This window comes from Chamaea fasciata, unplaced genomic scaffold, assembly GCF_029207755.1.
Source record: "Chamaea fasciata isolate MVZ Bird 193981 ecotype frontalis unplaced genomic scaffold, bChaFas1.0.hap1 SCAF_13, whole genome shotgun sequence".
Lineage (NCBI taxonomy): Eukaryota > Metazoa > Chordata > Aves > Passeriformes > Sylviidae > Chamaea > Chamaea fasciata.
Window position 1 is genome coordinate 15,481,141 of NW_027094098.1, and position 27,028 is coordinate 15,508,168.

The 27,028-nt window shown below is 39.0% G+C and overlaps 1 protein-coding gene across 1 annotated transcript in view; it reads right to left on the reverse strand.

Annotated features, from left to right (window-relative positions):
• Nucleotides 1–27,028, reverse strand: part of SUCLG2 (succinate-CoA ligase GDP-forming subunit beta) — a 113,763-nt gene that overhangs the window by 36,325 nt on the left and 50,410 nt on the right. Inside the window, exons 5-9 of the mRNA XM_066195409.1 lie at nucleotides 21,322–21,474; nucleotides 20,271–20,360; nucleotides 17,763–17,859; nucleotides 14,293–14,454; nucleotides 12,744–12,886 (exon numbers count right to left, since the gene is read on the reverse strand). Coding sequence (XP_066051506.1) covers nucleotides 12,744–12,886; nucleotides 14,293–14,454; nucleotides 17,763–17,859; nucleotides 20,271–20,360; nucleotides 21,322–21,474 — 645 coding nt within the window. The remainder of the gene's footprint in view (nucleotides 1–12,743; nucleotides 12,887–14,292; nucleotides 14,455–17,762; nucleotides 17,860–20,270; nucleotides 20,361–21,321; nucleotides 21,475–27,028) is intronic.

Below are 27,028 nucleotides of genomic sequence, written 5' to 3' on the forward strand. Positions count from 1 at the left end.
ATCCGAATCTCTCTCACCACACAGAACTGCAGCACCAATACCAGCAAAATACCAACAATAGTTTCTACTGAAATCAAACTTGTGCCAGATTTTCTCCTTTGGTTTGACATGGTAAATTATGAATAATGGAAGTTTGGTGGCCAGCTTTTTATGGTGAGTGCTCCGGAGTGCTGTGTGGTAAAACACACTGAACTCAGCAAGACTAAAAAGAAAATGAAATACCAAATCAGGTGTCAAAGAAAGGGTGGAAGAGGGCAGCACTTTTTACCCCTAATAAGAGTGAGCTGCAGCAAATATCTCTCCAGATTTAATCTTTTTTTTTTTTTTTTTTTTTTTTGAGGACATTAAATATGAAAACATAGTCACACAATTATTTTTTATTTCCTTGGATTTGAAAAAAACCCCCAACAAATCCCAAAAATTCTTGACTGAAGGGAATGACAGAGCTTACCAAATGGCAGAAGGAAGTTCTTTGACGAAAAGCCTCACACTGCAGTGGTCAATAAGGTGGAAGCTCTTCCACTGCTCAGAGGCAAGGCTGAACCCATCTGCTTTTCTTATGGAAGTTCAACAGATGTTCAGCACAATTGAGAGAATTAAAGGAATGTTGCTGATATGTAGACACCATCCTTGCTCTAATTGTTTTTATCTTTTCACTTCAATTACTTCCACAGTTGTTATGACTAAGTGAAAACAAAAATGTATTTGAGATTCTCTCAAAGTAATACAGACAAAAATCCCAGAACAACCGTGCAGAGCTCCATGGAAGTTTTGATTAAAGGCAAATCCTTCACAATTCAGAGAGCACATACTCAATCAGTGGTTGAAGAGGAAAACCTCCAGGGAGCAGCAGGAACTAAACAATTCTGATAAGATTTCTGTGACTTTTCAGCAAATAGTAATTTGCTCCTTAATATTTCTTCAATGAGAAGTCAAGCATTGCAGTCCCAAACCTTTAAATCAAATGATTTGCTGGGCATCCGGCATTCAACTTTCACCAACTACTATAAAATATTGACTCTGCACATTCATTCATTTCTCCCCAATAATTGATTCCTCTTTTTTTGCCTGTTACAGGCCCATAACAGTATTCTGGGAGGTCGACTTAATCAAGATTTAGCTAAGAAAAAAGAAATCCTCAGCGTTTTCAAGTTTTAATCTTGTCTAGATTAAAGCTTGCACCACACAAGCGTGTATATAATCTATTTTCAAAATGAGATGCTTTTACTCTTTTCCTGTGTTATCACTATTAATTCCCAATCTTCCATTCACAAGTGCCATCCATAGTTTACACAAAGGTTCCTGCTTTAATCACAGGGCTGGCATCACTCTGCCACAGGACAGAGTTTTGTGCACACTTTTGCTGAACGGGGCCCTGTCTGAAGGTGCAGATTTCATTATTCCCTTTTCTGGTAAAGTGAATACTGACTTCCATGGTCTGCTCACCTGTCAGCTGCCCAGAAATCCAATTTTATGGCACTGATAGCAGGATTGTTGTGTCCCCTGCACTGAGGCACTGCAGAGTTATTTGGGGGAGGATGGCAAGAGGATGGTGGGAGCCACAATAGCTCCAGCTCCTCTGCCCTGAGCAGGTTTTTTGCAGCGAGGGAGGCTCCTTCTCCCCCATGTTCCCAGGGAATGAACACCTGGTGCTCTGCAGCTCTTTGGTTACTCAGGCTTACCCTTAAATAATTAGAGATGGTTTCTAAAGTACAGCAACAGCCAGCGCTGCATACAAAACAGGCTGTGGAAATGTTCACAGAGTTCTGCTGGGTCTAGATCTGCAGATTTACTCACCTTCACCACAGCAAACTGCATGTAAAAATTAAAAAGGAAGTTCTCTTTTCGCTCTACTTATTTGATGAGTAAAACGTGTATGCAATTGAAAAAGAATGTGACAGCCATAGCAGAAGAGTCAAGGTGAAAATAGTTTTGTAAAAGCAGTCAAATGTCTTTTAAATTCATTTGGAATAGCTGCAGTAGTACAATACCTGCTCCATCCTGGCCAAAAAGAAGAAATTATATGACTATTTGCAACAAGTAAGGCTACCTTAGTCCTAATCAACTCCTCTAATTGCCTGAAAAAAAGTCTTTAAAATGTTTTGTATTTTTCTGCTGAAAACATCTGAGTAATATTTGTAATTTCAGCAAAATCTATTTGGTAAGACATTACCCACCTGTCTTTCCACATACAGGCACTAACTGTCTTTTAGCTGGAATTTTCACAGTAATTTGGCTCAAAATAGTTTAACCTTTTTCCATAAAAAAATATTACGGAATACCAAGTTTTTAGGTCTCTTCCTTGAGACACTTCTCTTCCCCTGAAATGTGTGGTTGTCTACCAACCCTAAGGAAAATCAACAGCTTCCATTAAAACGATCTCCGATTTCCAAATAAAACCCTGGAGTTAAAGTGACAGATTCTGTTAACATTCAGGTACTACCATTGAAAAAAAAAATAGGTTTGCATTTCTACTCTGCTTTACAATAGAGATATTGGAAAATGCCTGGGAATTGGGACCCTGTTTTCCTTGACAAGCAGAGCCTGTGTAGGATCCCACCCATGTAATCTATGCCAAAAGGCAGCAGGAGCCCAGTTTGTACCTTCAAGCCCCCATGGCCACCTGCTGCCTCCTCCCAGATGTCATCCCTTCCTTGGGCATCCACAACCACACCAATTCCCCTGCAATTCAATGGGTTTTCTGCCCACATTTCAGAAAGGAATCCATATTGTCATTTTAATAAAGGAGAAGGAACACATGCTTTAAATACAGATATTTTTGACTATTTTCCCCACCTGTGCTTTTAAAGGTACCCACATGGCAAGCAAGAGTTCAATTCTGTTGAACAAAGGGGACAGAGAAGAAACCTCCTTTTGAGTTGTCACAAAAGGAGTGGGAAAATAGGGCAGCAAAAATATCCTGCTTTCTGCTCCCCAGAGTTAAGCCAGAATCTGCTAGGGTGTTTGGGCCAGAGAAACAAACATGTAAGGATGTTTAATATAGAGAGAAAAGCTTACAAAACAAATAAGTATTTCCGTCCCCAAAGGTATGAGGTAGAACTGCAAAGAAAATTCAAAGTTGATTAAGCTCAGGGCTATAAATACATTATTATACAATAATATACACTACATTTCAAGCCAAAGTCACTGAAAGATCAAGAGGCTGACATGTGCTCCCTGTACCTGACACAAGCAGCACATAATGTGCTTTCTGTCCAGGATAGTTCAGGTTTGATACATGGTCATAACTGTGTGACACCCACAAAATCCAACCTATTCACAGAGACAGTCCCCAGGCTTTGCCCAGCTCTGACTGAAGTGGTTCCTTCTGCACATCTCATCCCTCACGCTGCTTTACACAGACTCTACACTCCACTATTCCTTACTCAAAGTTTACACAACTGTTGGAGCCACCCAACCAGCTGAGCCACTGAAGGGACTGTGGGAAGAGCCTGTTGGGAATATTCCTACACACACCCCAGACTACAAACATGAACCAACTGGCCACTGGGAGATGGAAATGGAATGACACCTGCTTTCTGCAGATTGCTATCAGAATTATGAGCACAAAAAGAAATAAACTGTTCACTTTTCACAGCACTCTAAAGCAAACACCTGACTTTAGAGACTGCTGAGTGTGGCACGTAAAAAAAATGCAACATCTTTTGAGAAGCAGGACTAAGTTTATCTTCCTATGAGAAGGCAGTTTTTTATTAGAAGATGAAACCAAATCTGGAGCAAAAAGACTAAGAGCTACTCATTTGTGGTAGATGTGGACTTGATTTGCCAACTACTTAAGCACATAATAGGCTTTAAAAGTGAATAGACTAATTTATTTCAGCTTTATCAATCCACTCAGAATAATAGATAATAAAAAATTAAAACTTGAAACAGGTTTGAATTCTTGTTGAATTTGAGCATGACTATGAGGCTGTGAAATAATTCAATCCTACCCGAAGCAAAACAGAGATTCAAGAGAAATAGCTTTTGTCTTCTTTCATTAAGCTGTATTTCAAACAATTTTTGTCTTTTCCAAAACTTTTCCATCACCCTATGATACCTTTTTTGTTTTTGTTTTGTTTTTTTTTTAAAGATGTATCTTTACTCTAAAAATCTTAGCAATATCAGGCCCTTCTGTCATTAAAAGATAATTTTTTGATGGGAAAATGCTTGTTAATTTTGTCATGGGTTTGCCATTTTTTCCCCAAGTTGAGTCTTATCAATAAGAAAAATATGAAATCCTATCTACCTGCGCTCCATCCATCCAGGGTGCTTCTGAAATGATAAGTAAAACCAGTTGTTATTTATTTCACTGTCACAAGAGTGTGCCTAACCCAGCACAAATGGCTGAAAGCACCTACCCAAGATACACATTTCATCATCTGGGCCAGTTTATCAGGAACAGATGGAGGCAAGGTGATTAAATTTCTTCATTTTGATTGAAAGAACAAACACTTTCCTAGACTGCCATAACACCCACTTAAAAATAATGAGAATTAAAATGCGATTTTCTCTACAGAAGAGTTTAAGTAAGGACACCTACAACTTTTCTTTTAATACACTATTTCCTACCTGAATTATCAGGATATTTGTCTTTCATTCTCCTGTATGTGTGCGAGATAGATGATCTAAAAGTAGATTCATACTAAATTGCTCATCTCACCAACATGAATTACCAAATTGACTTTCCCAAAATATCTTCTCTTTTTACCCTCGCTAATTGTGAAATGAGTCATATAAATTTTCAAAATTTAATCAATTTTGATATCCCAGTGAAGGATTAACCACTTTTCTGATATATTTTACATGGCATTTCCTTTTACTGGGCAATCCCAAGAGATGCAGATGTATCTGCACATTCTATTGCACACTCGGGACATGACATCAGGCCTTTGGCAGTCAGAGATGCTGGGAAGGTGTTCAGGATGGAGATTTACTGTCTGGATCCATCACCTTCCATCTGAGGCCCTGGTTTGGAGTGAGATGGTGACACCAGGCTGTGACATTATTTCTTGGTTTGGAAAGACAGGTGTCTTCCAGGGAAAGCTGGAGCTTCCCTTGCAATGGAGAATGTAAACCCCCTCCCTTCAAATTATTATAATTCTGCAATTAAGGGGCTTTCACTCAAAGATATGGGAATAGGAATAACAGTTCTTTACTAGATATATTAAAAATACAAATGTACTAGTATGAAAAAACCCCAAGCAAACAAAAAATCCTAGAAACACTGAATATGAGTCCGAATATGACCTGATACCCTGTGAGTCAGGGTGTTGGAAGCAGTCCAAGATGAGTCCTCCAAAATGAGTGACAGATGTGATTCTGTTGGAGTAGAGACGATCCTATAGAAAGGGTCCAGTGGTGGTGAGATGGGTCCAGTCTTCCTCCGGGAAATCCAGTGGAAAACAGACTGCCTTGGTGTTCTGAATTGCAGGTTTTATCCAGGTAGAAATGCTTGGCTGCTCCTGCTGGGTGGAGCATCTCACAGTGGGATGATGTAATTTTATCAGTCATGTGGTGAGCCTTAATGGCCCATTGACAGCAGATATTCCCCGGAGGGAGGATGGGTTGTGGAAGAGATAAGGAACATTGCTCCACCTCGTTTTAACAGCTCCCATTAACAGAAAGACTTCCGACCCTCCAGTTAAAGAAAAACACCTCTTCAACCAGTTTCAACAGATTGGGAATAGAATACATCTTGCATTGCAAACCAAGACACATGACAAGAAACAGGTCCCATAACCATTTCCACGTCCTTCCCAAACACTTCGCACCACAGGCTCAGCTGTCTCGGCTCACCACTGGAGACCTCAGAAAAATCCACATTCTCCAATCCCAAGCACTAACAACCAAAGCCAGTAACAAAATCCTCTCTCACTTTGATCGCTAATCAAGCACACCTCCAAACAAGCAGGAGAATGCACCAAGCCTTGCCCACAGAGCAGCTGTCTCAGGAGGGTGATGCTGCTTGTGTTCCAAGGAAATGGAAATGCCTGGTCTTCTTCCCCTGTTCTAGAAGGGACAACACTACAGAGACGATAATTAGCACACATACACTTCAAGTTCCATCCAAACCTAACAGCTCAGTTTGTGTTGTGGTTCTTCCACAAATTTGCCAGCATTTACCATCTACGACAACATTTTTGAATTTTCCCTATTCTGCCACAAAAGAAACAATTGCAAAATCACTGCAAGTTCTCCTCTTACTTAGGAATTTTATTTTCATATCCTGTTTTTCGGATTCATTACAGCCTACTACAAAACGCCAAAAGGCATTCAACTTGTCAGTGCCCATAAATAATGGCAGATTCATGTTAAAGTATATTTACATATCAATTACTTAGGACTCAATACTACACATGCTCTTGAAAAATATTTTACTTTTGGTTATAAATCAAGACAATTCAATTATGCATTTTAAATGCATAATTGTCCTCCCATTTTCATAAATATTGTCAATATGCTATCAGTCTGTAAAAGTGCCTCAGTGAAATGGAAGAATGACTTTTCTGTATATAAAGTGTTTTAAAAGATGAATAGTCATTTCATATTAATTCGGAAAAACTGCAAAGGCACATTAGAAAAGAATCCTTGCTATAGTTCTATTAGTTTGTATTTTCTCACCAATGCAGAGCTAATTAAAAATGTGGGAAAATTCCTAAACTACTCCTAAAAACTCAAAATCTACTGTGTCTTTAAAAGAACCATGAGCTTCTTCACTGTCCAAAGGCAAAACACTTGTACAAATTTCTGAGACAAAAACCACAATATGCCTTTGTGAACTTTACCCAGCTTTTCAAGATATTTCCGTGCCCTAATAGGTATTTTCTATCTCCACAAATTGCCATTTTATGAGAATAATCTTCAGCATCCAGAGTGAAGACATTATTGCTCTTACAAAATTACCAATCACAGCTTTATGTTTAGAGCTGTTCTCTGAAACACAGAAAGGGAGCTCCAGACCATTCACTGGCTCCAAGGCAGGATCAACTCCCCCTGAAACTTCCTGGATAATTGCTTGTTTAGCTAGTCCTTAAAAACTTGTGGTGCTGGATAGCGAAAAAAATTCCTAAAATAAACTGCTGTAGGACTCAACTACCTTTTTTTGCTGCAATGTTTTCAGAACAGCTGCCCTCTACAGCCACATTTCTTTGCTGCTCTTAACCCTTATTTCCTGCCTGAGGCAGACACTGACCTGCAACACCAGGCAGATGGCTCAGGTTAACTGAAGGCTCCTTCACCTTTCTGTGTCTGATTTCTCTTTCAGCCCTTGAATCATTTGTATATGTGAAATCAGAGAAAAGGTTGATCTCTACCTACCTGTTTACTCCCCCTCAAGAAAAAGAGGCTCCTCTGTTGTGCTAATAGAAGATAATACTATGGTGATGTAGCAAGATCCAGCTTCCAAACACTATGTGGAATTTTTCAATGACTGATCAGACAACATCCTACAGAAATGTCATAATTTCTAGCAAAAAATATGGCAGGTTTATTGATCATGATTTCCTATTTAAAAATTTAATACTGCACTTCTACAAAACCAGTGCAGAGTACTGAACTGCCAGGAGGAGAGGACTCTGTAATGAGCAGTGAAGGAACAGTGATAATTTTTATAATTTTCATAGCACTTAACTTCTTTAACAAGCTATTTAATTTTTGATCAACGTTTGTAGAGGGTAGATGAGCATTTCAACCCACGTTTCACACAGAGGGGTAAAAACAGCAGCCAGAGCCTCAACTTCCAAAAGCGTTCACTAAATTCAGGTGTCACCATTTTGAGATGCCCAGCTGCAGCAGCAGTTAACACCTGTGGAACAGTGCAGTGCAGAACACAGATATCGAGCACTAGAGTGGCTCTTCAGCTACAGCATTTGAGAGTGCTCAAACCAACACAGGATGCTTCACCCTCTTGTATGAATCAGAGAAACACACAAGGTGTAAAGAATTTTCATGCTGCGTAGGGCAGAGCTGGGTAATGAAGTGTGTGAAGGGTGCATGATACGTGAATGAGAAAGCAAAGACTCCTAATGAGTCTGTAAGAACAGGGTTCCTCTACATTGTCTGACACGACATGAAATCTGACAATTTAAACAAATTCAGTGCTAACACTCTATTTTATGTCCACAACTGAATCTTATTTACAGTTCCCATTTTTCTCCAAATTATATGCACACTGACATAGGCTGCATGTGTGACAGGAAAGGTTATCTGTTCCTACTGATTTATGGGTTTGCTTTATTGTAACCTAAGAAATCCACTGCTGACAATCAGTTAAATGCAGCAAACTGTCCACAGCCAGCCTATGCTCTAACCATGAGGAAGTTCCCTATCACAGAAACGTGGCATTTGGAATTCTTGTATTTTGAAAACTTTCCCACTTGAGCAGATCATTGTTTAAAGTAGCAGAGTGAGAGCAAACAGTCCAGAAACACACAAATATAGTTATTATACCCCAATCTGCCTGAATGTTTGGAGATGTTTTGAATGCTCTGAACTGAACTACTCACTCAATTTAAAATTAATTACCTGAAATAAAGACCAAATACATTATACATGGCAACTTTATTTTTATTTCTGAAATCCAAGGAAAGAATATCCCAAATTTTTCCTTTTATTATAATACCACTCCTTCTGTTGCCACATAACAGACTGCAAATGTTAAGAAAGCTAATACTAAAAACCCCTGAAGCCAAAAGGATAAACTGGTGATAAAAATGTCTTGTATAATAAGGATGTATAAACTCTATTACTTTCACACCAAACACAGCTGGAAAAGAAGTGAATTGCAAAGTTATGGTTTAATGATATCCTCTTTCAGAATCCAGATCACTCTCTCAGATGCCTGGAAAACAAAGGCCCCAAAACCTCTGCTTGACACACAACAGTGAGACACATCAGTGCCAATTACGTGGTGGGCACAGAGATACATCTGAACATCAACAGGCAAAGCAAGGTGACAGGAATAGCTGTCCATTCCATATAATTAAGACAATAATCTGAATTTGGACTAGATAAAACCATAAAGTCTTGTGTGTGTTTGATATTAATTATTCCCTGGATATGAGCTAACAGATTTCAATATGGAACATTTTTTCCTAAGAAACGTTTGTCTTTCTGTCAATAGTATTTTGCCTAAATAACAAGCCAACAGTAGTTAACATCAATTGATTTGGTGGGTCTTTAGTCATATCATCAATGACAGGCCTCAAAAAAGGTTTTCAAAGGAACTTCAGTGGGAAAAGGAGAAAAAGAAAAACAAACCATGTTGGCCTTTAACTGCCTGTGTTTCAGTGACACTTTTTAATAGGAGTCCAATGCCAAGATCAGGGCTAGAGTGGGCTGATGGTAAAACAAACCCACTTACAGCTTAGCTGGCTGTTGTATGAGTTTGTGAGGCCAGGTCCTGGCAGCAGGGGATAAGAGGTGGCTTCTGTGAGGAGCTGCCAGGAACCCCCCTGTGTCCGATGGAGCCGATGCCATCAGCTCTGAAATGGAGCCTGAGCCCACCAGGGACAGTGGCATCACTTCTGGGATAGCAGACCTCAGAAGGGCACAGAAAACTGAAAAACAGCAGCTGGAGAGAGGAGTGAGAACAGGAGAGGAACAGCCCTGCGGACACCAGGGACAGTGCAGGAGGAGGGGCAGGAACTGCCCCAGGTGCCAGGGTGGAGAGTCCCCTGCAGCCCATGGAGATCCATGAAGGAGCAGATAGTTTTTCAGCTTTAGCCTTTCCAAAAAAACCTTGTTGAATCCTACAAACAGTCATCCTGTGGTAACCAGGTCTTCTTCAGCATGAGTGAAAACAAGCACTCGTGGAGCTTGGCAGGGATGTGAGAGTACTCAGGGATGAGGACTTTGTGGGGCAGGAATTCACATGTGCAGGGGAGAGCCAGACACCACCCAGAACCTCAGAAATACCAAAGGAAACAACCATTTCTGCTTCACTGTGGGACAAAAAGGCATAAATGAAGCTGCTGCAGTGTCTCCCAGCAGCTTGAACTGCCAGAACTGAGCCATCTTTCCCTTTCCTGCCAGTATCTAAAAACAGGGAAGACTGTACATTTCCTGCTGGAGCAGATGCACAGCGCAAACTTATAGACACAAGACAGGCAGGAAGAAGGAAAAGAAAAGAACATAGAAAGAAAAAAGCAATTGGAATTTAGAGAGCGAATAGAAAGGAATTCAGAACCATTGCAGTGACCTGTCTAACCTAGGAAGTATTGGATTTGGCAGACAGCAAACAGGACGAGCAGAGTGTAAAAAGGGTCACCGGCTCCAGGGACAGCATTTCCATCCAAAAGCCAGTGGATCACCTTTAGCAACAAAAACCCTCACACTTTTTTTCCCCCCCCCCAAGAATTATAGACACTGACAGCTGACAGATTAAACCAGCAGCAAACCAACCCAAATCTTCAGTTTTCCCAAAAACAATATCCTCAGCTTCACTAAATCAAATCATGGCATACCTTGATTTGTTTATTTTGTTTGCCTGGGAGGGAGGAAGGGTTGTGTGTTTTTTTGGTTTGTTTAGGATTGGTTTTAGTCTTTTTGTTTTGGTTTGGTTTTTTGTTCTGTTTTTCATTATTGCTGTTGGTTTTGTTGGGGTTGTTTTTGTTTTTGTTTTTTTTGGGGGGTTTTTTGGATTTTTTTTTTTTTTTGCTTTAATACAAATAGACATTTTAAAGACAACTAAAGAGAGAGAAAGGGATCTTTTTTGTTGTTTTTGTTTATTTCTTTAGTGTCCAGACATTTGTATATTTAAAAAAATTAACTGAATCTCAAGTTCCCAAGAACAAATTTTTATCTCATCAAACCAGGTGGGAATCAAGGTTAAGGCCACAGGGAAATGACTGACCACATACAACCTGTGAATGCTGCAATAGCCACAAAGATTCTTTGGACTGAAACCCTCCCATTATGTAAGAAAAGAGAGCATTCATTCAATTTTCTGATTATATATTGAGCTAATGGTGTATCAGGAGAGGAAATAACAGACATTTGGTATATTTTCTGAACAGAAGGAAATAAAACATGAAATGGTTTGCCTTCTGCATCTTCAGCCAGTCAATGCCAGGAATGGCACAGCCCCAGCACAAATGCCTAATCCGGGCCCTCTCCATGCTCCCTTTTTGCTTTCTCTCAGTAGCAGAGCTTCACTAGCCCTGGTGTATGCAGTCACAAATAGTTAAGCAGTAACATATAAGCAGAATATATAATAGAAGGACATACCTACAAGTCAAATGTTGGGCATGCAGATGTTCTGGAGCTGAGAGCTACTAGAATGCCTTTTTGTTTTAAAATTGTTTAAACTCAGTGAGCTTCATCACCAAAATTAATACCTGCTGTTTGTGCTGCAGCAGACAGTAGAAACTACTTAGCACAGCGATAATCACCAGCTAAGTTGTGTATTTGAGACTTCACCGCACCTGCTTCCCTGCCACTAACACAAGTTTCAGAACTAAATTACATCTCAGGCAAACCCAGATCATCACGCGAAGCACGCACTGCAGAGCAACTCAAACAAACAGCTCGAACAACAAACACTTGAGACATCAAGGTACCAGGTGCTTAAAAAATATGCAGGGAGAGTTACAACTGCAAAGAGCTCACAATGTGAAGCTGACCTGTGCTTATTTTGTACTCTAAATTTTCTTCCTAATTTTGCCTGGAAATTTTGCTGCAAACAATATCCACCTCTGCTTGAAAAGCCACAACATTTTGTCACTTAGTGCTGCACAGAGCAGTCAATTACAGCAAGGTAATTGTCACAGGAAAGGTGGCATTTAGAAGCTAGCATCACATCACAATGAACATGAGGAAAATGACTGGAATCACAGAAAAAAGTGAGATAAAGGAGACGAAGCCAGATCCACAAAAAGAAGCAATATGTTGAAACAAGGGACTTCAGCTGTGATGCTTAGGTGCAGGAGATGGGAAAGATGATCAAAGCCCTCCGACAGATTTCCATTAGTAAAAATATCAACAGCAACAAAGTTCTGGCTGCACACAAAAGCAGAACTCTACGCTGGCAGGATGGGCAGCTGGCATTGCTCCAAAGCCCACGCCTGATCAATATTCTCTCCGCAGATACTCCAGCTCTGTCTGCAGAGAGGACCAATGACCTCAACACACATCTCTAGAAATAACTTCTACTCAGTACACACAGACTAATGTCTTCTCCTCTTGTTCAAAAAAGAAAAGAGCAACTGCAGCTCCATCCGCAAAAAGAAGTGTCAGAATGTTCCAGGCTATGATTCCAGCCTGGGAACGTTAATTAAATACAGATTATCCTGCAGTGCAGAGTCAGATATTTTAGAAACCTTGAGTTAAAGAGTACTAATCAGCCCTTAGAATTGGCTATTTGCTTAATTTCCCCATTTTTTTCCCTCAGTTTACTCTTAGGAATGATATTTTAGGCATCTAAGCCTGACAAATTCCATTTTAGGAGTGAGATGTTCCGAGTTCAGCACTGCAATGCCCAGCATTAGCACACCTGCACCTCTGCGTTGAACTGCCTTGAGAAAGTTTCCACTCACAACTCACCAGCAAACCTGAGTGTGGATCAGGAACTGATAAGTCTGTCCAATGGTTCACATTGAAATGATTTTCCTCCCAGATCAGCCTCTTAGGAGCTCACCCTCAGTGTTCTCACCATGATCTGGGTTTTTCTGTGCACTGTTCATGGTCCTACTCAGCCTCGTTGCTGCTCAGGGAAGCTCCCAGCCCAAACCCAACATTCTTACCTTTGGATCAGCAGTCAGCAGCTTGAATGCTTGATAGACTTGTGCTTCTTTCACGCCTCCACCCAGATCCAAGAAGTTGGCTGGCTTTCCACCATTCAGGGATATTATATCACATGTTGCCATTGCAAGTCCAGCTCCATTGACTGTAATTGCAAACAGCAAGTGCTTATAATTCACATGGATAATATTTGTGAAAAGGCTTCAAATGTATCAGCACAACCCCAGAACATGGCTCACAATGTTACATAGCTATTTCTAAATACTAGTAGCTATTCAAGGATCTTCAATGCAATAAATAATTCAAAATCTGGTGCAAAACCACCAACATTTAGATTTTTTTAGAGTTTAGATGTGCACCTTCCTTTAAGCATTCTCTGGAATAGTATTTGTGGCAGTGCAGAACCTTCTGATTTTATTAAAAAATACAGAGACATAAAAACTTCTGGGAAGAGTGATGAGAAGGACAAATTGACTCTTTAAGCTCCTCTCCCATCACTCTGATAGCAGTAGGTGCTTTCTGTTACTGCATCACAGATAACTCAGTTTTGGGGACAGACCTCAGATGTTTCCTGAAACTGCCTTTATTTTAGATTTGCACCAGTCTAGAAGCATTTCCATGGGAAGGAAGATCTAAACTGGGAAAAGTGAGGAGAATTATGTGTCCTCTTTACGTTGCTCCTGTTGGACAAAAGCTCCTGTGTCATCCAGAATACAGACCACTAAAAAAATAGCATAATGCTGCCAATTATTATTTGGGTTTTGGAATCTTTTGTTTATCTTTTTAAACTGAGATTGAAGTCTCACTGTCACTTACTGAATCAACTGCAACACATTATCAGAATCTTCCAGATTTGTGTTTGGAATACACATCTGAGCCAATATAAGTGCTGGGCATTTTCTCAACAAGTCAAAAAAAGCCTTAATTCAATTAGATTAATAATAAAATATTGTATTGGCTAAAAGAATTCGTCCAAAATGAAAATTATTTAGAGCAACGCTGACTTTTCTACTTATCTCTTCTAAACAGCAGAGTAATTTCTGTTCTACAGAAACTTCAGGAAAATAAAAAACCTGACATTTCCAAGCAGATTCTCTAGCAGCTTTTGTAAAGGGAAACAGTTTAATATTCGGTTGTAACTGGGAATGTCACATTTATACAAATATACTTTTCAAGTGTCTTTTAAGTAACACGCTCTTATTTTTTAAAATGAATGATGAGTTTTTTGATGACTTTTCTTGTTTCGTTTTAATTACTGGAAAGACAAATTACATCAGGTTAAAAGCTCAGAAATTAGAGCTGCTCAGCCTGCCTCCTCTCTGACACCACTCCTGCCCTACCGGTGTGCCATGGCCATCAGCACAGTTCCCACACTATTTTAGTTTCATTCCTGCAAGACCTTGTGGAAGGACAGACAACACTGCAGAAATACTCAGTAAAACAAACAGAAATTCTGTCAGGCGTGACCTGAATGTCAGATGAAAACAAAGTTTATACCCTGAACAAGCGTAAATTTGTTTTAAAATGCCTTTTGGATGCATTTGCTCTTACCAAAGCAAGCAATGTTTCCATCCAGTCCTATATATTTTAAGTCATATTTAGCAGCTTCATTCTCTATGGGCTCACTCTCAGACTTGTCATCCATGGCAAATATTTCTTTTTGCCTAAATTCTGCGTTGTCATCAAAGTTTATCTTGGCATCGAAGCAAACAACTGCAGGAGAAAATAAAACAACACCCAGGCATTTAGAGTTTACAGTCAGCCAGAGCTTCTGAAATGTTACAGCTACACCAGCAGCGAGGGGGGAGGTTGCTTTGGGAACGATGCTGCCTCCAACACAGGAGCAGCTGAAGTTTCAGCACTGAGTCCAGCGGGAAAAGGCAGGTTTTCCATAAATCCTCTATTGAGAAAAGGCACAACAAGACCTTCTGTGTTTGCTACAAAGTTCCTGCATGTCATGAGGGCAATTTTTGTGGGTTGCAGCCATGACAGAGGAGAGCTTACCTTCCATATTTTGAAAGAGTAACAGATAAAACACCAACTCAAAACTATGTGTGGTAACATGCAGTCATTCAGAGCTTAGCAACACGAAAGGCTTTCCTTAGCCATATTTTGAATTTCTGATGTTATTAACTATACACACATTATTTCATTCAAGAGCTCAAAAAACCTGAAGACAAATATGTTAAAAATGACCAAAAGATTACTTTTAAATAAAGGAAATTAGGAAAGTAAATACAAACCTTCTCATCAATATCAACATCCACTATGGCTGTAAAAACAAGAAGTTGCTAAATCTGACTACATTTTAAATAAAAGACACAAAGGACTGGCTAGCAGCCACAATATTCACATAAACACACCAGTAACAGAAATGCCTGCAGAGTCTTATTTGCCTATTTTCTGACTCATTATTTCTATGGGTTTGCATAGGCAAATGCCTCATTAGATTAAAATGTTCTAAGTAAATGTAAGACTATATACTTATCATATTACTATGCAAGTAATTTCCCTTGTACTATGTTCAGATTATAATTACTGACTTAAGCATAATTGATTTCTCAAGGCAAACCAATCAAATTTAAGTGCTTTTAAATGCTGTGTCCATAAAAATCTAATAGTTTTTCTATCTGCTGGTGTTTTTTATTCCCATTGCCACTGGGACACGTCCATGGTACATGGGCACGTGTTCATGAGCATTGCACACATCTGGAGGTCAACGACAATTAAGAGGACAATTTTAGTTTTTGCTATGGATACACATCAATTAAAATAACAAAACACACAACCTTGTTTGGTGGAAATGCAACTGTTTAATATATAATTTCTTGAAGAAATAGCTAAGGAAACAGCAAACCAAACATTTACACAAGTAGGAGAGTCTCAGCTTTATGTCTGGATTTGCATTGGGTTTTCTTGTTTTGCTTTTGTGATGTTGATTTTTTTTATTATTTTTTAACATTTGACTTGCAACTGATAACACATTAAATTAAAACGATCAAATTTCACTTCACTGACTGCAGTTTCAGAAAACTGTTTGTGAGTGTCTATAATAAACCTCTTGGAAGAGTCCAGATCTTACCTGGTCAGTCATCATGTGGGACTGTGCCAAAAGCAGAAATATCTGCAGTTCCTAACATGCTTCTAATGCACTAGAGCTGCTTTAGTTATTTTTTAGCAATGAAATAAGACATTTTTTTCTTCTTCAAGCTTTCAGGTGCTTAAACCCACTCAAAGCTAGAGTACAACTGCAGTTTCAGAGCTTTGTTTACCTTACAAACATCCTCCATGTCACATTAATAGAAACTCATTTCTACAGAACATTCATCTTTAACAAAGGCCATGCTGTAGAAAGCAGCAGCAAAAACGTGTATTAATATTTATCAAACTGTTCTCACTATCAAAAGCACATTGTTACATGCATGATATTTCATACAAATGGATTTTTTTTCCAAATAAATATCAAAGAATGTATTCATGAAGTACTTCTGCTGTTTTTGTTAGCAGTGTAGGATTTTTGTCATCTGCCAATTCAACAGTTTACACTTAGAGCAAACAAAACAAAAACAAACAACAAAAAAAGGGAAGTTTCAGGCTTCTGACCCACTAGTGTTAACGAAGAATTTACTAGGATATTAAACAAGGAAATATGTACAACCTGATGGAAATCCACAGAAGTGATAAACACAAAACACAGCAAGAAATAAATCCATCTTATCCATTACTTGGACAAGAATAAGGGGCTTCATACAGAGACTTATATTTTATCATTAGGAAGAACTGCATTAAGCTGGGCAAATATTTTTCCATTTGTTTTATCTTTATTCTCCTTTAAGACATTTCAGATGGAGAAACTGCTAGCAAAAAAGGAATAAGCACAGGAAGACTCCCGTGCGTTTCTGAGAGCAAGATGGGTTTCACAGCTTGAAACCCCCTCTGTTTCTGCTCCTCATCTTCCTGGATGCAAAACACAAGGGGAAAAACCTCGGAGAAAGCAGCACAAAAACTCTTACCATCCCTCAGATTAAGCCCCTCTGACTAAACATGCACAGCCATTCCAGAAGAGCTAACTTGATAACCCATCCAAATCTTTATTCCCACAGTGCCACCTTGCAGAACTCCAGCAAGGATGCAAAGTTAGCACCACCACAGTCCTTTCCAATCTTTAGGGACCACATTTTATTTCCCCTCATTACTTACTGTCCTCTCCCTCACTTGCCTCTACTTGCATACCAATTTCCCCTCCTGGTACCCACCAAATTAGCCTTCAGCACCCCAGTGAAATGGAACAGTGAGGAGGTAACTGTGATCCCCCTGGATCAGCCCTCCTGTATTTCAATATCCCACACCTCCTGTATTTCAATATCCCACAGGCACCTTTATTCCTCCCCTCTTCACCTCTGTCCAAGTTACTTGGACAAAAATGACAAACAGAAGGAAAGGTTTCAGCTGGAATATCAAGTATTACAATGAGGTGAAAGCTAATTCAGCTCCTCAGCCCTGCAGTCATGGTGCAGGAAGATTCAGTAACCCTTTTTCTTCCCAAAGGATGTAACCAAGTGTCTGTTTCAGCTGAAATTTGGCCTGTGCTCTAGCAGACTGCAGAGTCATGCACTTTAAAATTTAAATTACCCATATGAATGCAAACATAGAAGGACGAGTTTCTTTCCACACAATCTCAGTAATTCTAGCAGCATTAACACACACAAAAAAATTATCAAAACCCCCCACAAAACAAAATCAAGAAAACCCCAACTTTGTACACGAACAGAAGAGCAGAAAATGTTGCTGCCTCTCACCAAGCAGAACATGTAGAAGCCAATACTTCCAATATCTGGATGAAACAACAAAAGGTATTGAAATATAAAACCTGCCAAGGGAATATTTATGAATGTTGTTTAAATTACATTACAAAATGAAATTAATGCAAAGCTGCTGCTACATCCTTCTATGCAATTTAATTTATAGTTTGCATAAATAAAGAATTATAATGCATTCATTTGTTTCCTTCAATTTCTTACCTTGCCCTTCTGGAGTTTCACCAAAGGGATTGACTTCAACCTGAGTGGCATCAATTTTCACGAAAAGATTATACAGCTTCTTAATTTGATCTGCTGCCTGAATGTGATCAAATGATTTACAATTACCACACAGAAAAATAAAAGTTCGTGTTTTCAAGGCAAAGGTATTATTGATTATTTTAATGTGTTACATTGCAGAGTAATTCTAGATAATTACAGCTTTTATTTCTGTTTACTTAACCACATTCATATAGTCTCTTACATTGTTATAAAGTAACATTATGATACTATTTAACATTTAGTAAATGTGCATGGAAAGACTACACGAACTGGAGATTTTCTACAAAACAGTGCAATTACTATGACAAGTTTAATTTGGGAAGTGCCTGTTAGGCAGCAGCACAATGAAGCATTCTGCTACGCCGAGGTCTGAGCTGCACTCACGTTCAGCAGGCTAAAGTCAGAAACCACAAAGCGGTTTGTGCACTCTGGTGACTTCAGAAAAAAAATCTATTTCTCCTTCCTACAGCAGTCTGAAATATTTTCTTGAAGAACTCAGGTCCGAAGCACGCTTGTTTATTCGTTACAAGATACTTGCTTGTTCCCTATTACTCATCACCATCTATCTCCATGCTTGATCCCGTGGCTGAAAATACTAATTCCAACAACTAATTTCCAAGTCTTTTGTTTCTATAAATTTTTTCCACTGATAGAAGTACTTAAAAACAGCAACACGAACGTGTATTAAAAAATCCCTTTGAGTCATTTCACACTGTGAACCTATTAGCTGAAATAAGTTTGCAGATGAAGTGCACTAATAAAGAACCACTCGATTTTCTCCCTCTCATTACTGATCAGCTAACTGAAGTACACAACCCAAAAATACCTGGGACCTCTCCTGATAAGTAAAATGAAATAGAATAAAGAAAGCATAAGTCAGCTTTCCCCTACAAGGTCAGTCATGGAAAAGAAAACATTACAACTGGAAAGACTCAATCAGAGAGGTTGTGGAGTCCCCAGTTCCTGGAAGTGTTCAAGGCTAGGCTGGATGGAGCTCTGAGTGACCTGATCTAGTGGAAGGTGCCCCTGCCCAGGGAAGGGAGGTTGAAACTGGATTTAAGGTCTTTAAAGTCCCTTCCAACCTAAACCACTCCATGATTCTGTGACAAGATTCTTTAAAGAGCCACACTTGGGAAGCAGCACAAATTGCTTAGGAAGCCTTCCCTGCTCAAGAGTTATCAGTTGAAGCATTCTCTGTGGGTTTGGTTTAAAAGAAATCAGGAGCAGCTTCCCTGGCACAAACCCTCAGGCTGGCAAACCACCCCAAAGCAGAGGGGTGAGGGTCTCAGCAGGATCCTGGGCTGGCAGCCCCACCAAGCGCCCCACACCGACTCTGGGCCACCTGAAAAGCTGCTGCTGCCAAAGTCCTCTGCTGAAACTGCACCACAACACCAGAATCACTTCACTTTCATTAAGGGCTGCCCCATCTTTCAGCACCTCTCTGAATCAGGCAGCTTAATGTCAACACTTCTCTTTCTCAGGGTCTGTAAGAACTGAGCCTGTTCAAGCAGAAAATCCCAGCCTAGAACTAGAGAATGTAAAAGTAAATACTAGGATTTGTCTGGATAAAAACTATGTCCCTATGCTTCAGTAAATTCCTTTTAGTTGAAAAGAACGAGGAAAGAAATGCATTCCTGCAGCATTATTTAAATGTGTTGTTTAAAAGTCCATACGTATTTGCTGTTAATTATTAAGTACCAGAACTCTTCAAGGGTTGAAAGGTTCTACATAATCATTCCTCCTCATTAGATATACAGCTAAATCTTCAAATGTGTGTTAATCAACTTAATCATTATGCATTTGTTAATTGCATGTTAGGAGAGAAAATAATTAAAACTGCTGAATTAAAAATAAAAGAGTTCTACAAAAATAACAGTTTGATACTACAGAAAAAAAACCAGGCCAGCTAAAATGAGCTCTTTTCTCTCCAAAATGATGCATAAAGGCAAATAGATACATTCAAAATATATATACATATTGAAAAGAGATACTGAAAATACAACACACTGGCAGCATTTTGTTTTAGAGCTGAAGAATAAAAAAAAAAATTAAAAGGTTACAATCACCTTTTTTTCTCCCTATATTAAGAGCCAATTTTCAAAACCAGCTCTACCCCTGCCATTCATTCATGGAGCTCCAGTGGAATTCCAATGACAGCAAAGGAATCCCACACGGTGGAACTGCATGTTGCCATTGACTTCTTCAAAGATTAGGGACTCTCACTTTAAAACTATAAATTTTGAATAATTTATACACCTATAAACTATTTTGAATTTATTTAAAATGCTAAAGCCTAATGACAATTACATAGGCGCAATTTAGTATTTAGACTGTAAAAATGATCCTGATTTAATGGGCACTTGGCCTTTCCTGCCTACTAGAAAACATTTAAAATAAAGCTGGGCTAGAAAGTCTTCAGCCTAAAGCCAGGGAGTGGAGTCAAGTTACCTGCTGCTGCAAAGGTCCTTGGAATCCCAAATTTTTTGCCATCTGCAAGGCCTGATGATCCTTTATGCCTTCAAAAATATCTATTTCCTCCTGCAACAGTAACACACGTAAACACAACTAAATATTCAATCCGAGTGGAGGTTTTTAACTTCAAAAGGAAAACACTTAGCATCCATGTGAAAATTAGTAATTAAAGCCTGGCTGTTTGCCAAGGCTCCCCGAGACTGAGGCTATAGCAGGTGCCTATAGGGGATGTTATAATTACCAAACTGACTGTGAAACAGCCCTTCCAAAAAATATATAATTCTTCAGGGTGGCACGCTGACAAGACAATGTGACACCAGTTTTCACTTTTAATTACTGTACAGATGGCATTGACGAATATTTAGTCTGTTAATTTTTATGACATATTCTGGAATATTTTCAAGGCAATGAATGTCACTGCCCAGTAACACTGTGAAGTTTATGTAATTTTTAAATGCACATTAAATATTTTTACATTTTTTTGAATAATTATACTTGATTGTATCGATTATTTTCTCAGCTGAATAGCTTGTCTACTCATTATCTTGCCACAGTAATTTAAAAAATACTTCAGTGTAGTCATCCTTAAGAAAGTAATGACAACAGTTGTATTTAAGATGCAAAAGTCTTGCAGGTACAAAAAAATAATTAACAGCTCTTTCAATTAGAGAAAAACAGCCACAGAAACAATAAATCTATTGGCACCAACCCACTTGTGAAAATACTGTGTACCTCCCTGAAAGTGAAACTCACTCACAAAACGCTTCAGATGTGAAGTTTAACATATCACATAACAGCCAGATTTAAGATCTTTTTCTAATTGAAAAATTCTAGTAAAATCAGATGTTAAATATGCTTCATTTACTGGATGGCAGGTATCATCCTGTATTTGATGAAACACTATTTTTATGGTTCTTCCTGTCTCCTTTTCACACCAAAGAAGGAAAAATGTGAGGAGAAAGGGGGGAAAATACTCTTTTGGATAACGGACAATGAAAATTGCTATTGTAAAACATTATTTCAATACCTTAAAGATAAGTTCTGGGCTAGTTACTGCAACCTCTTCTATGTCCACACCACCCTGGGGACTGCCAACCATGACAGGTCCATTGCAGGCTCTGTCCATCAGAATTGCAAAGTATGTTTCCCTGGAAATATCCAGTGCTTCTGCAACCATCACCTAAAAATGGATGGAGGGAAGAAAATAAAACATCAATGGTTCTGGTCCTTCTTCTTTGTCTTAAAATGCAGCAGTTTGACACTTGCTATCCTAAAAAGAAACATTGGTTTCACTGCTTTTACTACAGTACTGCAGCCCTGGGACCATTTTTTCCCAAGAAACCCTCTCTCCTTAAGTAAGAGACTCCTCTAATGCTGCTCTTCTCACTGGGGCATGCAGCCAGCAATGTCAACCAGGAACATCCCAGTTTTGGGGTTTTTCCAAGAGTTTTTCCCTATATTACCTTTCTATCCCAATAATTTGGGATAATTCTTGATTATCAAGAATTCTTGTCCCCAGGAATACTTGAGTCACAAAGGACTCAGTGGGCAGATCACACAGATAAAAGGACTGGCACGTTGGTTTTAGGATGTATCTCACCAGCTGTGCTGTTCCTCAGCAGCCAATCCTCAGGTTTAAGTTCTCTCCCTTATTCTGACCAAAGGCCACCCAACCGCGGGAACCTCTGCACTGAACTCCTGCCCTGCCCAAGTGTTTCCTAAGAAAAATTTCCTAAGAAAACACCCTAAGAAAATGGGTTGACAGGTAATTCTGCCATCCGGCTTTTTAATTGCAGTTTAGAGAGTCAAGCAGGTGCGTGTCCTTCAGATACTGGCACAATCTAGAAACACAGATATTTATTTTTCCAAAGAGCTACTACTTCCTATTTCTTACTATAAGCTACAGTGCCATTTTGTACCAGTGTCTGACAGACACCACAGCACAAAACAGAAAGGTGATTCAAATCCCACGTTTGGACTACAAGCAGCCCGTTAAAACCGACTGAAATTGGCCCACACAAAATCTTTGCTACAATTTTTTCACTCCTCCCAAAACCAAGACAAGGTCCTTCCCATTTTAGTCTTACAATAACTGGACCTTCCTCCTCACCTGAACTGTCTGTTTTTGCAGTAGTTTAACAACAGCTATTGAAGAAATTTCAGAGACTGAGTAGTTTTACACTTGCAAAGGACTTCCAAAGCGTTTTGCTATAAGAATACCAAACTTCCCGAAATATTCTTAATTTTAGGAAAAAATCTGCATATGATCATTAATAATTGTTGCCTGTGATCATAACAGATGCCATAATCAAAGTTGCAAAGACTGTAGTTTTGCTCTGCACTTCAGCCTTGCTTTTCAATCTGAAAGTGAAGCAGTCACCTCTGCAATTTAATCAGCATTACAGACTTCCTTAAGAGAGTACTATTTCCCATCTTTCAATGGAAGTGGTAGAAATCAGGAAAATCACTCCCCAAATATTATTATAATTAAGAAGGATTGCATGGCAACATCCTTCTAACACGGCCTGTTTATGAAGTGACAGCTTTGAACAATGACTGCAGACAATGGTCATCACTGAACAGAGCACAAGGAGAAATTCATTCTCTCAGTCAGCAGATCCAAGAGGCATTTTTATACCTGCAGCCTTAAAAAACTCTGCCTACCTGGCACAAGGTGCTCCATCAAACCAGTATTCCTTGGGTTTTCATAGTTCAAGGACCATAAACAAGAAAGATGCACTATACTTTCATCCAAGTCACATTTTTGACAGTCTGTTCCAGAGCACATAAGAAAGAATGTAAGGACTTTCTGCCAGGCAGTAGGCATTAGAGAAGAGGAAAAAAAATAAAGTAAAAACAACAAGGAATCAGATAAAGCCATCAGTGCTCAGAATTGAAGGAAAGATGAAATTTCTTTATGGCCTTTTTGACTTGGAGGAAATCTGCCTCATAGTAATTTTGTTTCCTTCTACTTTTACCTCACTTTATTCACACAACAGAGGGGGATGTAAAGGAATAGTTCAAATAAGTGACTGTTCAAAAGGAAAGTAAAGCAAGCCAGGGTGAAGGAGAGAACCAAGAATGCAGAAAACTACTGTACTACTTAAAAGCATCTGCCTATTTTAGTCTACTACAGAGAGATGCTAAAAGACAACTTCAGAGACACAGCTTGGCTACCTGCCAAGACTTGTCAAATTAACAAGCAGGGTTAGGGAAAGCATCTTTGATTTGCTACTATTTTTACCTGCATCCATGTTTTCACCTTCTTACATATCCTGCATCAATGTATCTGAAAAATGCGAGTCAGTTGCTTTGGACATAAGTCAGATAAAACCAACTGGTCCTACTGGATTTTCTCAGAGCTGTTCAGACAGTTTCCACAGAGCCCAGGGTCAGGGCCAGGCTTAGGCTGGGAATACACTCAACATGTTTTGAGGAATACATTTGCAGGTACAGCAGGTGGAACTAACATTATTAAATCAGGTATCTTCACCTGTGACTTCCAACCAGAATGATTGTCCTCACCGTTCCTAATTAACAATGCCAACGTCATCAGATACTTCTCTGCCTTAATTCACAAAACTACTGAGAGTCTACTTTGCAGCAGGCAACCTTAGAGCAGAAATTGTCAGATTGTGAAATATCTCTAATTTCTCCCAACAAGATAACTTTCCTTCACCATCCTCCCTGCTTGATGCAGAGAAAAGCCAAGGAAATTGGTGTTCCAGGTCTTTAAATATCATTTAAGTCTACCTATCACTCACACGACAGAACTAATGCAAACACACCGATGAACAGTTAAGAAGAGTGAAATTGAATCTACAGACGGTTGACTCTTCTCACATTTTGTCTGTTTTGCTTTTGATAAAGAATATGACACCTCATTATCTGTTTACCGTATCATATTTATATTTAAAATGGCCTGGGGAACAATCAGCTTTCATTAAAACTTCCTGACAACTTCGAGCTTTCCTTCTCTGTAACGAATCGTTACCTAAAAGTTTAAGTCACGCATCTAATGTCATGAGGGTAACTGTAACATCTTTTTTTAAACAGAATCAAATATGCAAAATGTTCATTCTGTTATCGCTTGGAGAGAAAACACAGGTAGTGCATTCTCAGGTTGTCATGATAAGAGAAGAGTGTCATCACAGACAGCCAGGCTCTCCAAATCCCAAACTGCCATAAGAGGATTTTATGTAAACTCACAAAACAGGTTCCAAGTTAGGAGGGAATTGAAGAGATTGCTCTTAATTTGAGAAACATCAATCTGAAGAGGTACAAACATACTTTAAATTCTGCAGCAGGTGCACAAGCTGAGAAAGAAAGCTGAAACCACCATTTTCTGTTCCGTAATTATTCTAATTGTAGAAAATTTCTACCTTTTCTACCTTCCTTACAAATACATGTAAAAGGTACGTGACATTCACTCCCTGACTTGACACTAGCTTGCTGATTGCCTCACAAAAAGTGACATAACAACTATTTGCCTTCTGAAAAATGCTTATTACTTGAATTTTTTAAAACATAGGGGTATTTTAAACCACTCAAACTTTCCAGAACACTGAAAAGTTTAAAAAGCACAAATCCTAAAAACATTTTTCTTCCTGAAATGCAATTTTCCTTAAGCACATGTAGAACACAAATTCTTCCATACATGAGAGAGAAAGCATGTGTCTTGAAATAGAAAATAAAAATGCCATTGATTTGTTCTCATCTTCCCCACTGCCCTTAGCAAGCCCAAAGAGTCTGCCTGGCATTTTCAGTGCATTAAGTTCCCACTGCATCAAATGATATCTCAGACACAGCTAAATTTATATGTTTAATAATATCACTGTAGTTTGCCCCTTGATTAAAATTTCAGTATTTGATTTTGTAGTCCTGACAGTACAAGCCTGAGCTCCTCAGCTCCTCTAACTCCCTTGAAGATCCCAATATAAGCTAACTTTGTAAAACAGAAATTCTTTTTAAAAAGACATAATTTTGCTGGGAAATAGTTTTTTGATGAACTAGTGCATAATTTTAAACATGCTTTCTTCACTATCTAATAAGCATAACATTGGGCAAACTGTTACAAAATGAATTAATTTAAAGTAGGGTGTATGCTCTTACCATTAATTACTAAGAATCAAGAACTCAATACCAAAAAACCATAAAACATACTAGCTAAAAGCCAACGTACTTTTAAAAGCCAACTTTATGATCAGCATGAAAGTCTAGGACAGCAGATGATCATCTTCTCCCAGTGAAAAACATCACATTGGTTTATCATGCACCAACAGTAAAATACCAGTTTCCCTGGAACTCTATTGCAAAGGAAAAATACACAGCCTTCAAGGCTGTAAACAATCTTGTACCACCAAAATAAATATCTGAAGTTCAGCAGTGCAAACTTCACCCTAAACTTCACCTCTGCCCCAGCCGCTCAGTCCTGCCCACTGCTCATTCACACAAACAACATGTGGAGGGGGAGAAAGGAACCACAAGTTAAATATTCTCTAGATACATGGAACAAAAGTCATCCCACTATAAATCCTTTGAATAATCCGTGTCAAAGCCCCCCCAACACCCATACCCTTCTTCCATTTCTATCAATTTCAAAGAAAATTAGAAGTTCCTTTTCCAGAAATGAATCTGCCAATGATGAACAGGCTCGCACCCTGATAAAAGAGCAGAATTTCTGTATGGATGTATTCAAGGCAGGCCAACCAGGGCAAAAGTATAAAAACAAAGAACTTATAAAAGAAAGCTGCTTTTACAATGTTAATTTTTCCAAGCAGAGTGACTTAATATGGAAAAGGTGTATCCTTTCTAATATCCTTAGTATTAACAGGATTCTCTGACAGACATGCCTTAATGGTAATACTGAGTCTCCTATTTTAATATATATAGTATTTCTTTTTAAGAACAACCCTGAGGAGTGACGGTAATCTGCTCTCCTTGCTCCCCAAGAGAAGAACTGCCTGAACACCTTCCTCCAGCCCTCATTAGACAGGATCTTTGCAGACAGGTGTTCCTTCCCCTTCTATGCTAATACACCAAGCTGTTCACAGGATATTAAACGGGAACTGCAGCTCCTTCAGCTCATGCCAAATTATTTCCTGGCACAGATGCAGTGTGGCTCTTGACTACTTACCTGTATGAGGATTCTTGCTCAGTCAAACAAAGCAAGAGATAAAACCAGATACAGCAGACAGGCAATCGCCAGGATTGCCTGACTCACAGAATTTTATTAATTTGAAGGAGAATCTTGCTGCATCTTTGCTTCTCTTATTTAGGCCAACACAGAATGAATCACTTATGCTGAAGTGAATCTTGGTGCCTTGCAGAAAGCACCACCATTGGAAAATTGTTCATTTGGTACCTCAACCACTACCATGAACATATTTTAGTCTCTATCTGCAAAAATGTAGAATGAATCTTCTGTTCAGACACTTTTCTTTCAAATGAGAAAAAATCTCATGCAAACCTTTCAATACTTAAAGGGGGCATACAATAAAGATGAGGACAAACTTTTTAGTAGGGCCTGTTGCAGTAAGTCAAGGTGGTTCTAAACTAAAGAAGACAGATTTTGACTACATATAAGAAAGGATTTTTTTTACAGTGAGGGTGGTGAGGCACTGGCACAGGTTCCCCAGAGCAGTGGTGGATGCCCCATCCCAGGAAACATTCCAGGCCAGGTAGGATGGGGCTCTGAACAGCCTGGTCTGGTTGAAGATGCCCCTGCTCATTGC